Source organism: Amblyomma maculatum, chromosome 9 (genome assembly GCF_055883805.1).
Source record: "Amblyomma maculatum isolate TAMU_Amacu chromosome 9, ASM5588380v1, whole genome shotgun sequence".
Taxonomy (NCBI): domain Eukaryota; kingdom Metazoa; phylum Arthropoda; class Arachnida; order Ixodida; family Ixodidae; genus Amblyomma; species Amblyomma maculatum.
Window position 1 is genome coordinate 66,691,033 of NC_139352.1, and position 21,690 is coordinate 66,712,722.

At 44.8% G+C, this 21,690-nt stretch overlaps 1 protein-coding gene across 1 annotated transcript in view; it reads left to right on the forward strand.

Annotated features, from left to right (window-relative positions):
* The first annotated feature begins 3,668 nt into the window (after nucleotides 1-3,668).
* Nucleotides 3,669-21,690, forward strand: part of LOC146179279 (multidrug resistance protein mrp-7-like) — a 60,179-nt gene continuing 42,157 nt past the window's right edge. The window contains exons 1-10 of the mRNA XM_084579594.1: nucleotides 3,669-3,722; nucleotides 5,970-6,161; nucleotides 7,364-7,498; nucleotides 10,479-10,619; nucleotides 12,739-12,873; nucleotides 13,459-13,529; nucleotides 15,378-15,485; nucleotides 18,650-18,781; nucleotides 19,464-19,626; nucleotides 20,501-20,752. Coding sequence (XP_084435720.1) covers nucleotides 3,669-3,722; nucleotides 5,970-6,161; nucleotides 7,364-7,498; nucleotides 10,479-10,619; nucleotides 12,739-12,873; nucleotides 13,459-13,529; nucleotides 15,378-15,485; nucleotides 18,650-18,781; nucleotides 19,464-19,626; nucleotides 20,501-20,752 — 1,383 coding nt within the window. The remainder of the gene's footprint in view (nucleotides 3,723-5,969; nucleotides 6,162-7,363; nucleotides 7,499-10,478; nucleotides 10,620-12,738; nucleotides 12,874-13,458; nucleotides 13,530-15,377; nucleotides 15,486-18,649; nucleotides 18,782-19,463; nucleotides 19,627-20,500; nucleotides 20,753-21,690) is intronic.

Below are 21,690 nucleotides of genomic sequence, written 5' to 3' on the forward strand. Positions count from 1 at the left end.
AATCTTATAGATGACAAAGCTCGTTCTCATTCTGCTCTTGCTTACATTCATATTCCAGAATTGCTACCAGGCGCCGCGCTACAGGGCTTAGAAGCGAAACCCTTGGGCCGCATATTTTTGACAAAGACTGTACTTGTTCGTAATTCACTCGCATCGAAATGCGGGCACCTTTGAATCCTCAGTTTTGTGCACAACAACCTAAAACAACACCGGTTATGGCTCTCGCGGCTGGATTATTGTCGTCTCGTGAGATGAAATTTATATTACGTTCGTCATGAATTGTGCCGAAATTCTCGGGACCCTAGCGGAAGTGGACTGTCCATCCGTAAATCATTCAGTAATAATGGTATTTCGTGCTTTTAATGATTGACTCCTTGAAATGATATTTTATGTCCGAGGTTTATAACACGAAATAAGGCTCACGTTGAATATAAAGACCACTCTTTGAACAAAGGCTTGAACAAAAAACTATGGCAGATGACGTTTAATGCTGAAACATAAACATTGTTTTTTTGTTTTGCTTTTACCGCTGTCTTCACAATATTTTATCCAGAAGCAATACTCTTTAGAAACGATTGCGTTCGGCTGCTGTGCACGATGGCTCGGGTTCGAATACCGGACGCGGCGCAAGCATCGTAAAAGTGCTTGGGGCTTTTGCACATGTCTGTAAGCAAGACCAGATCGCATCTTCACAATAATAAAAAAAGAACTTGATTAAAAAACTGTTTTTTTTTTTTTTTTTCAGAAACTCCGGTAGTTACAAAGTGCACTGTGAAGGAATGTGAGCAGAACTTGCTAATACGTAGAATATTATTACCACTGAGCAACGAAAAGTTTCAAAGCTGCTTCTAAATCAATCGTCGAATCGTTATTGAGAAATGTGGCCGCGCTAAGAACAAAATAATAAGAAAGTAGCTTAAACAACAATTCATGTTGATACTCCTCCTATAACATATATATTTATTATTTATTTAAGGAAACTTTCAAACCCTTCACGGATCCTAAAGGGGTGCGAGTAACGAATGTACGGTGACTGTGGCTAAATACAGATAAAAAGTATACCAGACTGCACGATGCAGCACAGTCAGTGGCTCAGGATATTATAAGCAAAAAAAAAAAAAAATGTCAAGTTCATTTCGTTACACCACGGGAAAAACAGGATGCACGCGCAGAGGGCACACAGCGCAAGCTGTGTTCTCTACGTTTGTGTCGTGCTTTTTTTTTCCCGCTCTCCATAACATCACGAACAAATATCAACTCGCAGAAATCGCGCCCTATGGATCGGTACAAATAAAAGAAGCACTAGGAAACTATATGATTCAACACATGCGCATAACTAGGTGTGTGCTGAATCAGACACAACTGTGGCTGCAAATACATAATAAAATATAATGGGAAGATTATGGGAAAAATTGCATCGGTGTTGAAGAACAAGTTTGTGGTGAACTTTGTAAAACTTCATCCCCTCAAAATTTTCACACCAGGTTTAAATGTCTGGTCTGTCACAACTGGGAGACAAGTCCACTTGTCGAAACATTGGCTAGCGAACTGCGGCTCCCCATCAACCCACCCTCGCTTGGTTTCCTTTGATCTCACCTTTGTTGCGATAAACCGTTTACTTCGCACTGAGGGATGAATCGGTTGCAAGTAGAATCGAAATGTAATAAATAAGAAGGGTTTGATAGGAGCAGAAGGTAAAGGCTGGCCAGAGTAAACCTCATCCTATACCTCATAACACAGAAAAAAGGTAAAGAAGTGAAGAGAGGAGTAGGGTGGGGCGGAGGGGAGGTTATAACTTCCTGCTACAAGAAGCTGCATACAGGAAGTGCCTCTATACAGATGTATCAGCAGTGCGTCTATGAAGGCCAGGTGTCGTCGTCAACGGTACAATTATTCAGGAATGTAAGAGATTTACGGTACCTTTACAGCCCCTGTATCACGCGAGCCAAGGTGACAACTGGGTCACATACCATAAGCGATGTGTCCACGTGGGTGCTTTCAGGTGGCACGTCAAACGGGAAGGGGGAGGGGTGGCAATCTTTGTCGTCTCGCGTGGAGAAGGGTTGAAAAATCTGCGAGCATTTTTCTCGGGAAAGAATTTGTAAAAGGCCAGTCTGGCGCATTGAGTGCGATAAACCACGAGGATCCGCTCCTGTGATCAGTGCGAGGTGCGACACCATGAGCCAGCTGCAGCCGCTGTGGTTGCCATGGTTGCTACACATTTTTGAAGGCCTTGAGAGGCAGCTGCACTGCTACAGCGTTCGCGGGGTCTAGCGCGTCGCGCAGCAAAGAGTAAACATTCGGCAGTTGTTACCATTTGAATAGCAGAGACAGTAAACGCTAAACGCAGCTCTGACAGATGTGCGCAGAGGAGGAATTACTTCTTCACCAACGCTCCCATCCTTCCTAGTTCCCAAACAGTGACCGAACGCAATCACTCGCCTAGCGACAAAGGCTTCATCCATGCATCATTTAACGCAAGAGTTAGGCGCGATGTTGTGTACAAAATCCAGTGTCGGCGCCACTTCCTCCTTTTCACTTTCCGGAAGAAAGAAAGCATTAGAGAGTTTTAGTACTGCGTAGTGAGCGCTACGTACGCACAGTCCACATACTTTGCGGAACTCTGCGTCATGGTCGCGTACATGCCACAGATTAGACTTTTAGTCGGGCGGAAGCTCATACGTACGCAGGAGTCCGGAAACTAACGCAGCAAGCGCAGTGGCCTGTGTAGTGCCATCTCGCAGCCAACTAAAAACTGAATTTTCCAGCGCAGGGACTCCTGCTTCTTTTTTCGACAGGCGAGAGATGGAACCCATGCTCCAAAGGTGCTGCTTTGGTTCATCGTTGTTGCAGAGGATGAGGATATAATGAATAACTTTGACCGAATTGGGACACTACCCCCTGCAAACGTAGTAGAAAGCAAAAATTAAAGACACAACCCCGTGCAAAATTTAAATCCGAAGAAGCAAACCGTTTTTCCGAGAGAAACGATGTCATGTCAAAGCAGTTTTCTGAGCTCACAGTGCGCCTATGATATCATCATTCAGTGCAAATAACTATGAACCTCGGAGAACACACTGCGAAGTTATATGAACTTTCATTAGAGAGACGGAGTATATTTAAAATGCCACGAAACGATGCCGTAAAAGTAGGGAGCATGGCCCATGGAAACGTGTGTAAAGAAAACTTACCAAAATAATGTCTTCATGGACTCGTAATCTCCTCTCACACTCCTATCAATTATCAATCACTAGAACCCCGAATTGCCAGGTGCGTTTTTACCCAGCCTCGGGTTATTTCTGACACTCGTTTCTACCGAGCGAGCAGTATAATCTGGCGCTTAAAAGTACAGTTGTAGACGTCGCATAAGCAACGAAACCCACAACGAGCTCACAACAAAGCTTGGGACAGAACTCCCAATGCTATCGCATTTCCGCACGTTAGGAGACATAAGTGAACTGTTGTCAATTTTTATAAAACCACACAGGGAGCGTATGTAACCACAACCGCTTCAAGGCAGGATAACTTCAAAGCCAGTGATGAATGCTTTACAGAGTATCACACTGTCTCATGCCGTTGTATGAACTCCATGCGATTATGAAAAGCCTTTGTAACCAACGCGCGAATACGTCACACAGTGCGTAACAGTTTCACACCGGCGACCGGCGATGGCCTCGGGCTGGTTCAAAGCACCCGCCAGCAGCTGGCTCAGCATGACTCTGGTGATGAAAAGAACGAGCCTTGTAACACTATTATCCGGTTGGGTTTGTGGCGAGGACAAATATAACTGGACCGAGGCAGAAAAACAGTTGATTTTTGCCCCGGTCCTCTATAAACAGGTATCGGAAATTTATTTGGGGCTAGGGTAGCGCCACCTTTTAAACCACATTGAAGCATAAAGACGCAGTTCGAAATTAAGCTGAAGAGTTTAAAATATAATGCGAATTGAAAACTCACGGTACTGACCCCAAGAGACCTAAGGAGAGTAGAATTTATTACAAAGCATGCCAGAGTAAATCTATGGTATCTTAGCAGAAATCTAGACAGTGAAACGGATCGGTGAAGAAATAACAGGTGGTCCCTAATAGGGTGACAGAGCCGATTCAGAGAAATGAAAAATTAGGCCTGCGGTAGTGAACTAAAGAAGAAAGGCGACAATGGACAGTTTGGGCTAATATGATGGGCGTGGTTGATACTGTAGAGAAGAAATAGCAAAGTGGCAAGCGGGAATCCAGTGGGGACAACATACCTGATTATTAATGCGAGAGCATTTATGGCCCCTTAGCAACGAAATATCAGCTTGGTCTGGCGTGTCGAAGTGGGGCTGCGCAAAAAAGCCCAGATCCTAAAATAGGAACTATATAAGTAAAAATAACTTTAAATTACTAGACCCCAGTAGTTCTCGATAATCATATTTAGTTGTCAAGTTTGGTCCCTCTAAGAATAAATAAAAAAGCTACTGAAAGATCAAATAATCAGCTCTGATTAGTACTACTACTACTACTACTACTACTACTACTACTACTACTACTACTACTACTACTACTACTACTACTACTACTACTACTACTTCATACTGCTACTACTGCTATTGGTACTACTACTGCTACGACTGCTGCTGTAAAACTACTGCTACCATCACTTCTAATATTACTACTGCGACTGTTGCTAATACTGCTACTACTATTGCTACTGGTGCTACTACTGCTACTATTGCTACTTGTACTACTACTGCCGCTACTATCATTTCTAATATTACTCCTACGACTGTTGCTAATACTGCTACTACTATTGCTACGGGTACTACTACTGCTACTATTGCTACATGTACTACTGCTGCTGGTATACAACTACTGCTACTAGTTCCTCTACTACTACTACTACTACTGCTGGTATACTACTATGACTGCTACCATCACTACTAATATTACTACTGCGACTGTTACTACTACTACTACTACTACTGCTAATGATACTACTATTGCTGGTATACTACAACAACTGCTACCATCACTACTAATATTGTTACTGCGACAGTTACTACTACTACTACTAATTTTACTGCTACTGCTACTAGTTCTTCTACCATCACTACTAATATTACTACTGCAACTGTTACTACTACTAATACTACTACTACTACTACTTGCACTACTGCTGCTACTACTGCTAGTGATACTATTGAACTACTGCTGGTTTACTACTACTACTGCTGCTATTGCTGGTATACTACTACTACTGCTACCAATATTACTACTGGAACTATTTTTACTACTGCTACTACTGCCACTAGTGGAACTACTACTGCTACTACTTCTTCTACCATCACTACTTTACTACTGCGACTGTTACTACTACTACTACTACTACTACTACTACTTTACTACTACTACGGCGACTAATATTACTACTGGGACTGTTTTTACTACTACTACTGCTACTACTACTACTACTACTACTACTACTACTACTTTACTACTACGACGGCGACTAATATTACTACTGAGACTGTTTTTACTACTACTACTACTATTACTACTACTACTACTACTACTATTACTACTACTACTACTGCCGCTACCACCACACACAACCGTAAGCTACCCAATTGTTAAAAGGTCACCTAGCACAGATACCTATAAATATTTAACCCAGCCGCATGAACATGCCTTCGTGGTCTAAGAGCATCGAGTCCAGCCTCGAGTACTGGATTCCGGTTTCACGATCCAATCCCAAAGGAGAAGCCCGCGTTCGCGGCGCCTGACAACATGGCCATGCCAGGTTGTCTCACGATGTCAAACAACCTGACGGCCACGTCAGTGCATGGCCATGCTGCCTGCCATGTACTACCTGCCATGGGCATGCCGTGATTTCTCACTCACAATACCGACGTCTATAAGGCTGACGCTGTGTTTTGAGTAAAACGAGACTTTTAAGTCTGTGGCATTTAAATTGTGTTCAACGTGCAGCTTAGTGGGGGCTCCTGTCCCTTTCTTTTCCAGGCAGCAGTCAGTCTGCACGCGGCCCACGTGGCCTCGCAGCTACTCAAGTGTGCCACATTAGCCGTGCTGCTGCTGTGCGGCGTGCAACAAACCGCGCAGAACAACTACCCCAGGTTTCGCCAAGGTCCCTGCTGGACCCTACTCGACATCACCCACTTTGTAAGTCCTACGACACAATGACCCCCTTCCATCTCGAACAGCTGTTGCTCGAGACAAGTGTTCTCTAAAGGGAGAATTTTGTTTGGTGTATGGCGCCGAGCAAGGGGATATTGGCAATAAAAATGGGAGGAGTTGGATGGTTCATCCGCGAACCCCAAAGCAGGTTTGAAGCCTGAAATATTTGTTAAGAAATTCATCTTCGGATAAGATCTTTGAGGGCAAGATGAGGCTTAGTAAGCAAAGATGCTTGTTCCCGCACCAACAGCGTATCGCAAGGAGCTAGAAGGGATAACCGAAGGTGAAAGTATTATTTAATAACGCGAAGTCAAGTAGCTGAAATAAACATGGGAATATTACGTGTGTACAGGCACCCATCGTCGCTAATGCGTGGCTTCGCCCACTTGTCAAGTGTGTCTTCAATGCAATTTGCAATGATGAAATATATCAAGAAATAATTAGTGTTTATCCCCCTCTCGCTGTCTTTGACAAAGAAATTCACTCTGAGAACCACTGTTTTTTTCCACCTTTTGTGGTTTTTTCCACAACTTTGAAAGTGACAGCGCATCACCGCCGTGACACGAGACTCGTAAAATGAGACTGGTAAATTGGCTAATAAATAAATAAATAAATAAATAAATAAATAAATAAATAAATAAATAAATAAATAAATAAATAAATAAATAAATAAATAAATAAATAAATAAATAAATAAATAAATAAATAGGTTGACAGGTTTATCTAGCCAAGCAAAAAAGAGGGCGCTAGAAAAGCTTGTTTTTCCGTAACTTGGCATGGCTCTCATCAGCTTCTTGAAGACGCACTGTTTGCTGTTTTCGGTTTAATTCAGTGTGAAGATAATACCACACACATCAATGTTTCACTGTAAGCTTTTTTTGTTTTGCGAAGTCGTTATGCTGACGGGGTGCAGAGATTTCAGACGAGCTGACAGGGACGTATAAGAACATATCCAATGATATCTGATGTGCCGTACGGAGGCAGACAGTTGTTTTATCGGACAGGTGAGACGTGCACTCTGTCGAACTGCAGTGATGTATTCTGAAATTTCATCTATAGTGAGGTCTGCCATGGCGAAATGGCGCAGCAGGTAATGGCAAACAAGAGATCCCCTGTTCTCGTTGGAGTTCTACTTTGCGAAACCTTCTAAATAATCACCCTCTTTTACATCCGTTTACTAAAATTAGGCCCTCTTGGTGCTGCCCGCCGCCCTCGGCATCGCCAGAGGCTTCCTTACCTTGAGAGGAGGGCTACTGGTAGACACAGTCCTGTTATCTTCTTTGAGAGAAACGACATGCGACTTCGCCATGGCGCTGTCTTTCGTGAGTACGCACGGCACTATTTTCACTGTTTCGACTCAATGCTAAACGTTCCTCAAATTTTGGTGACTCTGATTCAACGGCCTTTCTGTTAATTGCGTGCTTCTGTGTTGTTCGTAATATATGCGCTTTCCCAGGGCCACGCTTGCGCGCCTGTCTTGTGTCATTAATAAAGGATTCTATTAACAGTTGTTTGGCCTGTAAACCCAGCGTTTTGTTTTTATTGCGAAAGCAATGCTACGATAGCCAAAACGAGACCTCGGGTGGCCGCAGCTACGACGTGAAGAGGCGTAGCTACGTCGTAAAGAGGCGTAGCTACGGTCTCATAAAAATAAAATCAACCTGCCATGACACCTGAATTCACGTTACCCCTATGCTACGGCCAGGAGCTGCCAACTCGGGTTACTCCTTTCATATGGGAGGGTGATATTAGAATCAGCCTGCCAGAACCGTTTGCATTCTCGTTACTCCTACGACACGCAGACACGTCCATTCGGCTTGGTAGAAGCGTGACTTTATATGCGGGCTGGTAACTTACGCTATCGCGTTATACCCTTAAAGGATAAGGTTAAGTGCCCCCAATAATGGAGCCCCTTACACTGATAAGGCGTGATAGGGAAATAATGTAGCATGCAAAAGAAGCTTGTGCCGTTGCTTTCGCAATTCAACTAGGGTTAACCAGAGCTAGACCGCAACTATTGTTTGCCCTTGTAGCCGTATTCTCGTGAGCAGTTCGATTATCGCCATGTTGTCTATCAACTCAGCGCCTTGTGTACGTTCTTTTCTCGCTCTTGCACACTGTTTAGGTATATTCGTCTTCTGTAGTAATCCAGATCGTGAGTGTACTCTCGCTAGGAAATGTTTACTGCAGGCGGGCTAGCAGAAAAAAAAAAGAAAAACGAGTTCGGTTTGGCTTGAGGTTTGGCGAAATTTTGTGGCGCATAACTGCATGAAGCCTTCTCTAACGAAACCCACGGTTAGTGAAAAAGAAATTTAATTTCAGCACAGTCAGATAAGGCATTGACATGAAAGTCTGAAGGCTCATAGAGATAGAGTCAGCTGGGTGGAAAGGTGGGGCCGTAATAATTTTTTTGCAAAAAGCCACATGCCGAAAGGTTTTGCTGACAATGGCTCATTTTTTGTGGCACGCTGCCAGCATTGCTGGGGCTGAACTGCGCTCGGCGTTATTGGCTGTGAATGAACCGTCCTGAGCAGCTGCTGCAAAGTTAGTAAGTTAGTAGTGCCTCCCTGAGCGCGAACATCGGCACGAACTTTTTTTGATGAGACTGATAACCGTACAATGAACGGCCGCCCTTCACTCCAAGAGCGCCGCGGAGACGTACGCACGCACGCATGCCCGCACACACACACACACACACACACACACACACACACACACACACACACACACACACACACACACACACACACACACACACACACACACACACACACACACACACACACACACACACACACACACACACACACACACACACACACACACACACACACACACACACACACACACACACACACACACACACACGCACGCACGCACGCACGCACGCACGCACGCACGCACGCACGCACGCACGCACGCACGCACGCACGCACGCACGCACGCACGCACGCACGCACGCACGCACGCACACACACACACACACACACACACACACACACACACACACACACACACACACACACACACACACACACACACACACACACACACACACACACACACACACACACACACACACACACACACACACACACACACACACACACACACACACACACACACACAGTTAAGGCGCTTTCATGGAGAAAACTAAAGCGCTGCTGTATGTAGGTGTTAACAGGTGGCCGCAGAGGAAACCACATGATCAAAAATATTGAAAAGAAATGGTGGCATTGAATAATGCAGATATTGAAGTGGAACAACTTTGGTGCTAAGAAATAAAAGCATAAAGAAATTGCGACCTTCAGGTATATATGAAAAGTTAACAAAAATGTCTTCATAATTTGTTGAGGCTTCAAGGTGAGAAATGTTGAGTTACGTCAGAGGAATACATTACCTCGCAGCGCTTTCTGGATACTCTCCCTGACAAGACCACCCCACGGACCAGTCTAGGTTAAACCAACTTCGCAGCGAATTTTTTGCTCAGGTCTTCCTGGATGAAGTAATCATTGCCCAGGTTGCACTGTGGAAGGTCTTTCTCACCATATTACGTGGCGCATACTTTGTTTACATAAAATGAAGTGCCTGTTTAGCCTGCGCTGTAGAATACAGAGAAATAGAGGGGCTTGACATATCTGGGAAACCCCGATACGAGGTTATGTGTTTTAGTTGCAATGTGCTTTGGTAGCAATGAAAAGAACGTTCGGTAAGAGTTACCATAGAGAGAAGGTAAAAACATGAACTTGATCCACGATGAAATTGAAATCCGTAGAAATGTAGGCATAGAAGAAAAACAACAAAAAAGAGATTCCAAGAATTTTCGAACTAATGTTCTGTGAAGCGTAGGTAGATGACCGCCACAGTGAACTCGCCCTTTTTGAGTCTTTTTCTTTCTGTGCTTCTCTCGTAACGCTTCTAGTGCCTGTCTCTGCGCGCAGTCATGTGTCAATTTCTCAAGTATCTTTCTTTTCTATTTTCCTTTCTGTCCTCACGAGGCAGTCGAAGTGGCTCGGCTGCAGAGCCAGTAGCAGGCTCGTGTATTTTCTTTTCTTTCTTCCTACAGTCGCAACAGCAACAACAAGTATCAACTAGCTGTAACTTCAGCCTTATTGACACGTTGGTAAGGTTAACAAAGGCGACATTGGCAGCAGCTCGTGCTACCAGAATTTCGGCACATGACATGGCGACAGATCTTGTGTTCTTTTTTTAACGTGACTAAGGATCCTTATAGACTATTCAGTGTCAGAAGTTAAGGCCTGTCCTAAGGTCTAAGATCATATTGGAACACCGTCATTGCAGATGGGACTGTTGGTTATTGTTTGGAAGAGGTGGAAGCGTTGCCTACCCACTTCAGGATTTGTCTGCACATTGCTGGGATTTCTGACTACGGCTACTGTGCTGGACGCCGTCATGGACTACATATTTCTCGAGAAAAGCCAGGTATGAGTAAACAATTTCGTCCTTTAATGAAAAGTACATCACACTGTTGTATGACTTTTCTGCCACGTCCGCGGACCGCGTGTTAGGTGGTGGTCACTCGTCACTGAAAACTGGTTATTGATCCGATGACATCAAGCGAACTCGGTGGACAAAGAAGGAAATGAACATTTGTCCGCGCGCACCTCTGCCCCCCCCCCCCCCTTCTTTTCAACTTCCCCCCTCCTCATGCCTGTTCCGAACAATCAACTTTGCTCCCTCTCACAAGCTGTTTGCAGCACTGCGAGAGCGAGAGGCAGGGGCACTACTTCCCAGTCAGGATGACGTGCACTATCACAAATCATTGCACTCCTCGCACCTCTCGCGCCCCGAATTGTTGGGGGCGACAGTAGGAGCACAATTATCTATTATAGTGCACCGGAGCGACCCGCACGCTAGGGCATAAGTTGTCGCCTAGAGGAGGTGCGTCTAACGTCGCCAGTCGAAGTAAACAGCGGAGAAAAGTTAGAGAGCGAGTATAGGGAAAACAATAGGAGAAAAAAGGGTAGGAAGAGGGAAGAGAAAATGGAAGAACCTATCGCGGACAGATAAGTAGCGCGGTCTCTACTACAATGCCCCTCATGCCTATCCGCAGTAAAAGCCGCTCCGTGTTTCTGCGCACTGTCTAGGTCCTTTAGCCGTCCCGACCACACGTGTCTCCGTGGTCTAGGGGTAAACACTCTCCTAAACCTTCAGGTTCCTTTATCACGGGATTACTTTACCCCAGCTTTGGAGGTCCCCTAGGGCCTGTGACATATCGTCATCGAGTCGTCGACCAATAGTGCTTTATTCTTCATACTACCGGGGTGACCTTTGAACGAGCACTATAACGCTATTAGTCGATTGGAACCGCGGTCCCAAAGGGAATCGGCCGCTTCTAATGGAGTCCATGTGTCTCTCCCCGGGAGGCTGCGGCTATGAAGCGAAAGTATTCAGTGTGAGGGAGCTCAACCAAGACACTTTCTCTGGAAGGAAAGGGAAGCAAGGGCACAAAGCAGTAGAGTAGACACACGTTATATAAATGCCTTTTTCGTTTTCTCTTAATATAGCATCTGTTTTAACCTACGACACTAACAGTCCGGAAAAAAAAAATGCCAGCATTGCCTGTGATCACATCGCAAAATTTTTCCTTGACGCGTTCCAGTTTAGTGAGCAGCAGGCCTCTGTTGTATCCCGCATAAGTTTCGGTTTCGCTTTCCATACAGCCAGTGCTATCATCATCAGCACTTTTCTCTCTCTCTTCTCTCGAACCCACACGCTCACACTCTCTGTTGTAAATAAACAGTCTACCTTGAGCTGCCATCTGCACCTGTTGGTTCTCTCCGTCCGGATGTCGGACACCACAGCCTCATTCCTACCTCGGCGTAAAGGGTTCCTGTGAAACTTAATGTTTAATAAGCGATTAAACACTACAGAAAAGCAATGCATTAAAAAAATACACGGCGCTTCCCGCATTTGATTGCGTCTTGACAGCACATGTTTCAATGTTGATGAATACCAGCGGAAACCTCGAGCTACCCAATTTCCTGCTTCTTACCACTGTCGCTCTCATCGCCGCGTTATTTAATAAATTACGCCTTAGTTCTTACCTTTTTGTACAGTAGGGGGAGTGTCATGCATGACATGTCTGTGGGATGCTCAGGCATGTCACTGCGATGAAATGGTAAGATCACAGAATAGTTTAAATGCAGTGGTGGACCCACTGCAATGACGGCGCGCGTTCTTCTATTATGCTGACTCATAGTTTATTCATGGTACAGGAAAAACCATTTACGCAGTGCAATTACGGAGACGTTTTATTAGAGGAAATATAGGTTTTATTTTTTTTTTCTGCAATAAATTGGCTACATTCCAGTGAGTTTTGGACAGATGTCGTAAAAAAATAATTTTGCACGGTAGCCATTTTTGCGGGCTGTGTAATGAATCAGACTCCACTCCTTTAGCATCTTCCATCTTTTTTTTTTGTGTTTCACTATAGGTACCTAAGCAGGTCAGCCTGCTGCGATTTTGCAGTGAGACTAGATAATAAAACAGCCGTTGCTTGGCTCTATAAGTTTAACTTATACGTGGTCCTGTTTAATAGGAAATCACACTGGTGGATGATTACTGCAGCAAGACCACAATCACTGTGACGTACCTGATCGTGATTTGTACCGCTGGGAATTTCATTGGCTCTGGAATACGAGACCTGGTCATCACCAAGCGAAACCATTTTCGAGTAAGTTTTTTGCCACTTGCAGGTGCGAGTGCGGATTCTCTAGGTTCGATGTTTTAGCCGTTGAGAAAATTAAGTTTCAAACGATCGGTAAATCAATCAATCAATCAATCAATCAATCAATCAATCAATCAATCAATCAATCAATCAATCAATCAATCAATCAATCAATCAATCAATCAATCAATCAATCAATCAATCAATCAATCATTCAATCAATCAATTAATAGGTTGGTCGGTTCGCTGGAGCTGGTTGGCCAGTTTGCTAGCCAGTGAATAAGTCAAACATTGAATGAATGTTTTATGGGGCCTAACCAATAATTAGAGGACATACTGACCATCGGGCGGTATGATTACACAATCAACTTAATCTGTTTGTGGAAATAATGATGGGGTCATAGCTAGCTACAAACGTAAATAACTGCAGACTGTGAGAAGTGGTTAAGTGTGTTTTTTTATATTTTAACCCAATTTGGATTTGGTTGCTGATAAAAATTCAAGGTAGGATTTAACGCTGTGTGCCTCATTATGTTCACGCATCACGGTCTTTTTTATTGTTTTGTTGTCCTTGAATGTGCTGACGTCTAGGTGTACCACGGCTTCGTTGATGAGGACAACGTGTCGCCTTTTTCCCGGATAGCATGCCTCGTTCTCTTTCCGTAAGTGAGCGCTTTCAGAATCCTTTCTTGCGTGTTAACTGGCCATAACCCCTTTAAAACTTTAAGCTGACAACTTGACTACGAGAATAATATTACTGTTGCAACTTTATCTGAAATCGCTTTTCAAACTACAAAGTTCAGAAGAGAAGAAAGGGTTTGAAAAAGGGGCGCTTATTTTTACGTTGGTGCAGTTTATGAGAGGGATAATACTGGAAAGAGACGTTTTATTAGGCATCGCATTGTTTGCTTCCTTATTAAAGGTAAAAAATCGCCCCTCCCTTTCTTTGATTCGAACTATGCCAGGGCACTCACTCACTCACTCACTCACTCACTCACTCACTCACTCACTCACTCACTCACTCACTCACTCACTCACTCACTCACTCACTCACTCACTCACTCACTCACTCACTCACTCACTCACTCACTCACTCACTCACTCACTCACTCACTCACTCACTCACTCACTCACTCACCTAATACTGGAGCACTGGAGCACTTAGAAGTGCTTGAACTTTAATTCTGCCTTGCATAACCTGTGACGTTGCAGTCGCAGGTTGCAAGGTTACGAAGCGCTGAGATTTAATAGGCATTGATAGAATACTGGGCTAAAATAATGCGATGTGGACATTGGAACAAAACGCAGAAAGCACGGATGTGAAGCTTCCATTGTTTTCTTTTTTAATTTTTTATTTCAAGCGAAACGTGAATGACCTATTCACATTCGTGGGCACGGTGTTCACCATTTCTAGTTTTTGTTCGTCATTGGGATATTACAAATAGGAAAAAAAAATTACATATGCCCTCCCTTTAAAGTGTTTTTAACCTCCACTGACTGATGTTATGTGCCGACAGTGAGCGCGCATATTGTTTTCAGCGATATCACAATTTTGCTTCTACCTTCCGTCCAGGGTTATTGCCGTGTACGCATTGATTATTTATGCATGAGTATAGCAGCTGGTCCTCTGCGCAAACTTCGAATCTACTTTCATACCATTTTATATTGGCTCATTCGTGGCGGTATTACAATACTATCCGATGAACTGGAAACTAGCACATCTTTCTACTTCAAAATGCTGCTTTTGTCAATTTGAATTCACAAGATACTTCCCTTTCATGCGTTGAATCAACTAGCATGCTAGCCAAAGAATTGAGGAATTTAGATTTTCCGACTCCCCAGCGACAGCCTTGTTCCCTCTTTTTAAACAGCAGGACGTGTACTCCCTTGGTATCTTGCAGAGAAAAATGGTCTGACGAACTATCGCTTTGGCATGTGTGGAATGACAATGCGCCGTTTTGCCAGTCGACGAAGCACAGCGTTATAAATTCAGAAACGAACAGGCCACTTTTATTTTATGCTGCAAATAAATCAGGACGGCCAAACGAGTTAAGGATTTGTCGTAGCTGCGGTGGAATTGTTTACCCCCAATTTTAACGGAAGGCCGTATGCTTCCCCCGTAGCTTGCGAAAGTGGCCTGAGAAATGGTCGTCCAGTCATATGCGCGGTATTCGTGAGAAATAAGCAGAAACCAAGTCAGGAAGTTTTAAAAGCAAGACAACCAGGCTTCCGTACACAAACTCCGTAACACACCTAGTTCACGTCTGGCTGACAGAGCATGTCTGCCAGCTTCATTTCTGACACTTCATAGCCTAAGAAACAGAGTCACTAGCTGCCACCGTGTGAAACATATTTGAGCTCGCGCAGTGTACGTGTAGCCTTCGAAAGTACTCTACTTAATCGTATGAACTAGTCTCGCTTGTCCATATAGGCTTTTTGCAGAATAGTGATTTTAGTAAAATTTCGCTGTCGATCGTGAATTCGTTTATTTACGTGTGCACATGGCACAGGACATTCAAGGAAGGGAGGACCAAATCGACGCCGGAGATTCCTCATCTACGGAGAGGCATCGGCAGCAGGAAGTTAGTCGAATTTTTAACGTCACGGCTCACGAAAAGGTGAGACGACGATTAGCAGTTGCACGGAAACGAACCACTACCTTGAGCCTCTTAGTGCTTCGTTATTAAACAATGAAGTGCATAAAAGGTAAATAAATTGAATGCAGAGATGAGGCGGATGCGGATGTTGCAACACCAATAACTCTGTGATAATTGGTTGAGCAATACCGGCGTGACGATGCTCTGGCAACATCAGGCTAGGGCATTCCAAAAGCTAGCAATGTACCACAAAAACTGGCCCTAAAAATGTAAAAATAACACATGCACTGCATGTGGTGTAGTCTCGGACATCCTTCATATGATATGGAACTGCAAAGAGCAATTAGAGAAATATGAAGCTCGAGCACTCAGCCAAGCGGAGTGCGAGACAGAGCTGGCCCACACGGGTCTTTCTAAGCAGAGCAGCCTGCTCACCAGGGCTCGGGAGGCCGCCCAAGCCACTGGTATCCTGGGCTAAGGAAATCACCCACGCAATTCCGTTAACCAATTAATGTTTACTCTCTCTCTCTGGTTGGTCTTCTATGGCTGGTATGCCAAGCTATACATACTTAAGGGGCACTTCAGCTCCATCATTATGGTCACCATGCGACATTGTTAATGTATCCAATCAGCGGCTCCTCACATGCACTGTGGCTGCTTCCTTAATCACTACTCTCTAATTAGTGTCTCACTAATCTCACACATAATGACTAGCATGCAGCTCAAAGTTTCCACGTTCTGTAAAGGACCACAGCACATAAATATACAAAGCCCCTCTTTAACAAAGCTGACGAACATACGACCGTGGCCTAAGGAAACTGTCCGATTCAGATTCCAAGCGTTTCGACCTATGCACACACTACTATCCCACTACTGATCGGAAAGCCTTGGGTCACGAGTAGCGCCACCAGAGCGTGTCGGCCGAGCGCGTCAGCAGAGTATCGACAGAGCCTGTAATCAAATCGTGTCCGCACCAACATTCAATAATCCATTTCACGGGTAATTCATATAATGGTACCAAATATGGTATCCAATCTCATTAGAGTACGGCCAAGAAAATGGCGGCAGTAAAATTAAAGACCACCCCTCAAAATTTGGCACCATGAACCCCGAAAACTTGATTTCGTCAGAATTGAGAGAAAATTATGTTTATCCTAATTGGAGTTATGATCAATTCAGCGCTGGCTTCCGGAATAGGATGGGACATACCCAAAATGTGTCCCTCTGGACCCCCAAATCTTACCTCGTCAGAATTTGACCAAAACTGATGTCGGAAATAATTCGAGCATGGCCAATTCAGGGATGGCATTTATACTTAGGTGCCCCCCTCCCTCTGGAAATGTGGCCTCCCTTGACTCCCGGAATTTGACATCGTGTGAATTGGACCAAAATCGGTGTCCAACCTAATTTGAGCATGGTGACCCCCATGATGACCCCCAAAATTAGGAGGGCCACCCCCGAAATTCGAACGGAATTGGTATCTAACCTAATTTGACTCTGGCAAATTTAATTGTGACTTGCAAATTTAGGCGGGCAATCCCCAGAATTTGGTCCCCTGAATTATCCGAAATCAGACTGTCCAAATTTGACTAAAATTGGTGTATAACCGAAATTGAGTATGGCCAACTCATTGACAACTGAGCCCCCCTCCCCCCCCCCCCCCGAAAATTTTATTGATTTCGTTCAAATATGAACATTAGAAGCGGCACCAAAGTAACGGTACAGGCCAACGAAACGCAAAACTTCAATTCCGCCGCTACACGTGTGAAGTCGAGCCTTTTCGACCAATGCGACGGAGGCATAGCACTCGCATAGTAATGTTATCAGTCGAAAGCGAGTGACAGTGTTGCATGCAAAGTTACTGCTTCAAAAACTGCCAACAAAACTTGCTATAAATTTGGGAGCACAGCTTTGATTTCGTGCTCGGAAAAAGTCTGTACACATGCATCGGCGCTATCTTCTTGCACATGGGGACTTTGCGATTCGTCTTTGGCTCGTTCCTTTGAATAGAGGGTTTTTGAATATCAATGCCACTTACCGCTACGGTCTACCCTGCCACTCACCGTCAGTACGCATGCGCAGAACTCTCTGAGGGCGCCAGATGGCGCCACGTTCCCTTCATATGCAGACGCATCCGGTGACCGGAGCCAATCTCCGCGTGCGCCTCTGATGGCGCGCTGTAGCAATAGGCGGTAGCGGTGATCGGTAGCTCCTCGATAAATGTGCCCAATACTGTCGAACAGTTAACGAGTTTGCTGCTCTGTTTATGACAATGGCTTTTTTGCGCTGTGTTATCCAGTTAAGTGATTTTACTTCTGGACACTTCATAATCTAGGATGTCGTCAATGTCTGCATGTAAACTAAAATAAAGCCTGTAAGCAGCATTGCATGAATATGACTGGAGCTCCCAATAATGGGATAAAGAAGGTGGACATAAATGATGAGTGCAAAGCAGTCTAAGTCATTACGCCGCAAATAATAAAATTCTTTGCCGTATCTCACTGCCAGTTTCAGATATTTTTCTGGACTGTAACTGAGGCGATGTGCTTGCTTTTTTAGCACCTGGACTCTGAATTCATATCTTAAAGCTAAACTATTGTATGTATGAACGCATCTTTTTATTGCTGTCCCATATGACTATGCATTTTGTAAGCGCAGAGGTAACGTATTCCTGGCATGAGCGTGGTGTCGTTATTGTAACAGATCCCGTCACTATTCGCAGATCACATGACCGCAGATTGATCGCTCGACAGATAAGTCTATTCTGATTTATTTTAAAATAATAATCATTGCCCACTTCACGTCTGAATGTATTTGACCGAGTCATGCAGCCAACGCAGATCGCGTGGTTATCGTTGGTCTCGTGACCGTACGCCACGACGTCACCGCGAACGTGGTGAAGCCCATTTGATCAAGAGAGTGCTCAAAGCTTTCACTTGTTAAACTATAGGCATCTCTTAGAAGGTGGCCAGATTGATCTAAGAACCAGTCAGATAAAGGTTAAATTAGAGGTTTCGGGCAGCAATGGACTTTAGGTTGACACCAGACAGATCTGCTTTTTTTCAGTTTTTAATTTTTTTTATCCAAGTGACTCCTTACTGCTTAGCCATTCTATAAAGTGGACTATCGCCACCGATTGCCACATTTGGATGATTGTAGTGCTCTGTTCATTCGTCTCCTCAAAGTGACAAGACTCTGACGTCACAACGGTCCTTTCTTGGCCATGTCTACCGCGTGCTGTGGATTGACGTGATGCGTGTGGCGGTGTGCACTGCGGCCTACTTCGCTTGCATCTTCGCCAGGATTCCCGCCCTCGAGTGAGTCGCCTAGCAGGTTGGTCGTAAGGGATTCACTATAAACGATTTAAGGGGGGAGCCCCGAAATTGGGTGTTATTCGTTATATTCACGGGAACTACCTCTGAGTAGAAACCTAGTCCAGATATGGTAAGTTTATCAAGAACATTAGAAGTGCTTGGTGTAGGATAAAGAGGAAGTGAGGACGGTTCTATACATTTCTGCATTTGGGGGAAAACTATCGTTCGACTCCTTTACAGCACGAACTGCATTTCTAAGGTTTAAGAATCGAGGCTGTTTTGGGGAAACTGAGGAAGTGAGGCACTCATAACATTGGGCAGCGTGAGATCTTGTGTTTTGCGCTTGCGCGGTGGTATATAAACTTCCGGTTATCATCTCCAGGCTTGTATGAAATTGTAGCTCTAAGAAATCACTGAGTGAAACCTAAAACAGAACAACGAACACGGCTGCTCTTATTGTGCCATTATATATCAGTACATAAGTTCTCGGGAACACTGTTTTGAAAAGTCAGGCGGTTCAAAGCGCCAGCAAATACTGCATGCCTAAGCAAATAGGATTTCATGCACTGAGTTTAGTGATTACTATAATTTGGCAAAGTATGCAGTATTGCATATGTTGCTTAGGGCATTTGGTTAGATAAGAAGCGTAACGTTCCCTTTCGGCGTTTCTCTTTGCCTTTACGAGGCTGCTGATCAACAGTGGTAGCAGAACCGAGCTGATGACGGCGTCTCTGCTTTTCGCGGCCACCTGCGGCGCCGAGTGGCTTATCTCCTCGTATCACATGGATCTCCTGGCTATTATCGGATGCCGATCTCGGGCACTCCTCCAGGGCATGGTGTTTCGAAAGGTAACGCATAGTAATTACAATTCATTGGCATTATTCTCTTTCTCCAGCAGTCGTTAGGTGGACCGATAAGATTTGAAGAAGCCTATCTCATTCTGCATTGTGTAGCTCACACTTGAGAGGACTCCGTTACTTATATTTAACGGTTCATGTTTATTGATAACATTTGCCGTAAAAGATTAGCGGGATGATCTGCGGCTACACTCTGTTTCAGAAGCTGCTTGCTGCGCTGTGAAAAGAATGGCAACCTGGCTCAATCCTGGTACCTCTCGCTTCTGCGGACTAGTACAATAGACAATTGTGCTCCTGGTATCGCCCCCGGCAATTCAGGGGACAAAAGGTGCATAGGAGCACAACTGCCTTTTATAGTGGGCATGATACTGGCTGGGTCAGCACGCCTTTGTCTTTCACAGTGCTGCAAATCGAATTTTAGACGGAGTATGAATACGGACTAAATTCCTGGACTCATAAACTCTGGGCAAGGGTGTACACTTAGTGCGAAGAGTATAGCAATTGTTCTGTTGCGTGTCAATTTGAGAACGGGACACGGGCACCCATGGAACGAAGCTCAAGGTACGGGGTCGCCTACTTCTAGCTATAACGCGGTCAGTGCTTTAAAAGCAATATTACGTTCGACTCAGGTTGATATTGAAGTAAAGCGATACAAGCACAGTGGAACCTGGAGGTGATGCTTCGCATGACCTGCCACTTAGATTTATTTCATGGAGGGGAAGGGCGCAAGGGCGTTTTGAAGGGAGTGGTTGCGTTATAGCTAAAAGTGGACGACCCTGTACATTCATAATGCATTGTAACACGCGCTGAAAGTGAAATGCGGATTGTAGCGCGTTGTGCCATAATGTCCCGACCTTCTCGGCAGGCGACGCTCTTGTCGGCCGCCACTTCGCAGTCCACAGGCTACGTAGCGTCGCTACTGGGTGTGGACTGCCTGCAGCTATGCAACACTGTCTACTCGTTGCCGCTGACGATATGCGGTGCCATAACACTGCCCCTGCTTTTCTGGATGCTCGCGCAACGGGCGGGCGTGGCGCCGTCAGTCTACTGCGCCGCCTGGGCGGTGGTCACGCTCATTGCACCCATCTTCGCGTCTTACGCGCAGAAGCGCTTTTGGGTGAGTAAAGTTGTGAAGAAAACGAAAAAAATTGCCTCGCTTCCCAGCTTCCTATGAAGTCTAAGAAAGGAAGGTAACATATATACAACAGTCCTTACGTCTTGTCCACTACTCTGCCCCGTGATGCTTCATCTGTAGAATTTCGCCTTCTCTACAAATGCCAGGAATAAAATTCCAGAAGATAGCGATTCTTGATAAATCTCCGGGAAATTTTACTATACTAAGCTTATCTTCTCCCTCAATTCTTTCTATACTGCTGGGCTTTCAAATTGTGTAGCGAAAATGGGCAGGCTATAGGGAGAGGGAGAGGAGTTGGAGATCTCAGCGTGATATGGGACATGAATGCGTTTGTTTCTTTAGGGCTTCTTTTAGGGGAAAGGTTATAGTTACAACATAACGCGATCCGAGATCCGCTACAGTGATTTGCTGCAGCGCGCCCCCAGTACACGCCCCATGATATGGTCTCGACACGGAAAGTGTGCACGCCATCTCCATATGTGGCGCCAGCTGAGGCTTTCGGAACGACCTGCACATGCTCAGTCACGACGACTCGAGAGAGTCTGGCCATGGCGCAGAGGAGCTCTGCGGTATCTGATAGCGCAGAGGCAGTGCCCTACTTTTTGAAGCTAAATCAGGGTGCCTTAGAACACGCAGCTACAAAAAGAAATTTAACAATGAGGATGACTCATGTGCTGTATGTGGTAACTCCAGTGAAACAATTGACCATATTATACTCGAATGTAATGGTATCTATCCGGAAGTCGATGCAGGCGCAGTCACTGTTCCTGAAGCTGTGGGGTTTAGAGATACCAGTGGCCAGGTGAATAAACCGGCGGTAGAAGCTAGCAAAAAACGACTGGAAGATTGGTGGCTTAAAGCAGAGAAGTGACATAATGTTAGTAATGTAGAAACAGAAATTTAATAAATAGAATGATGGT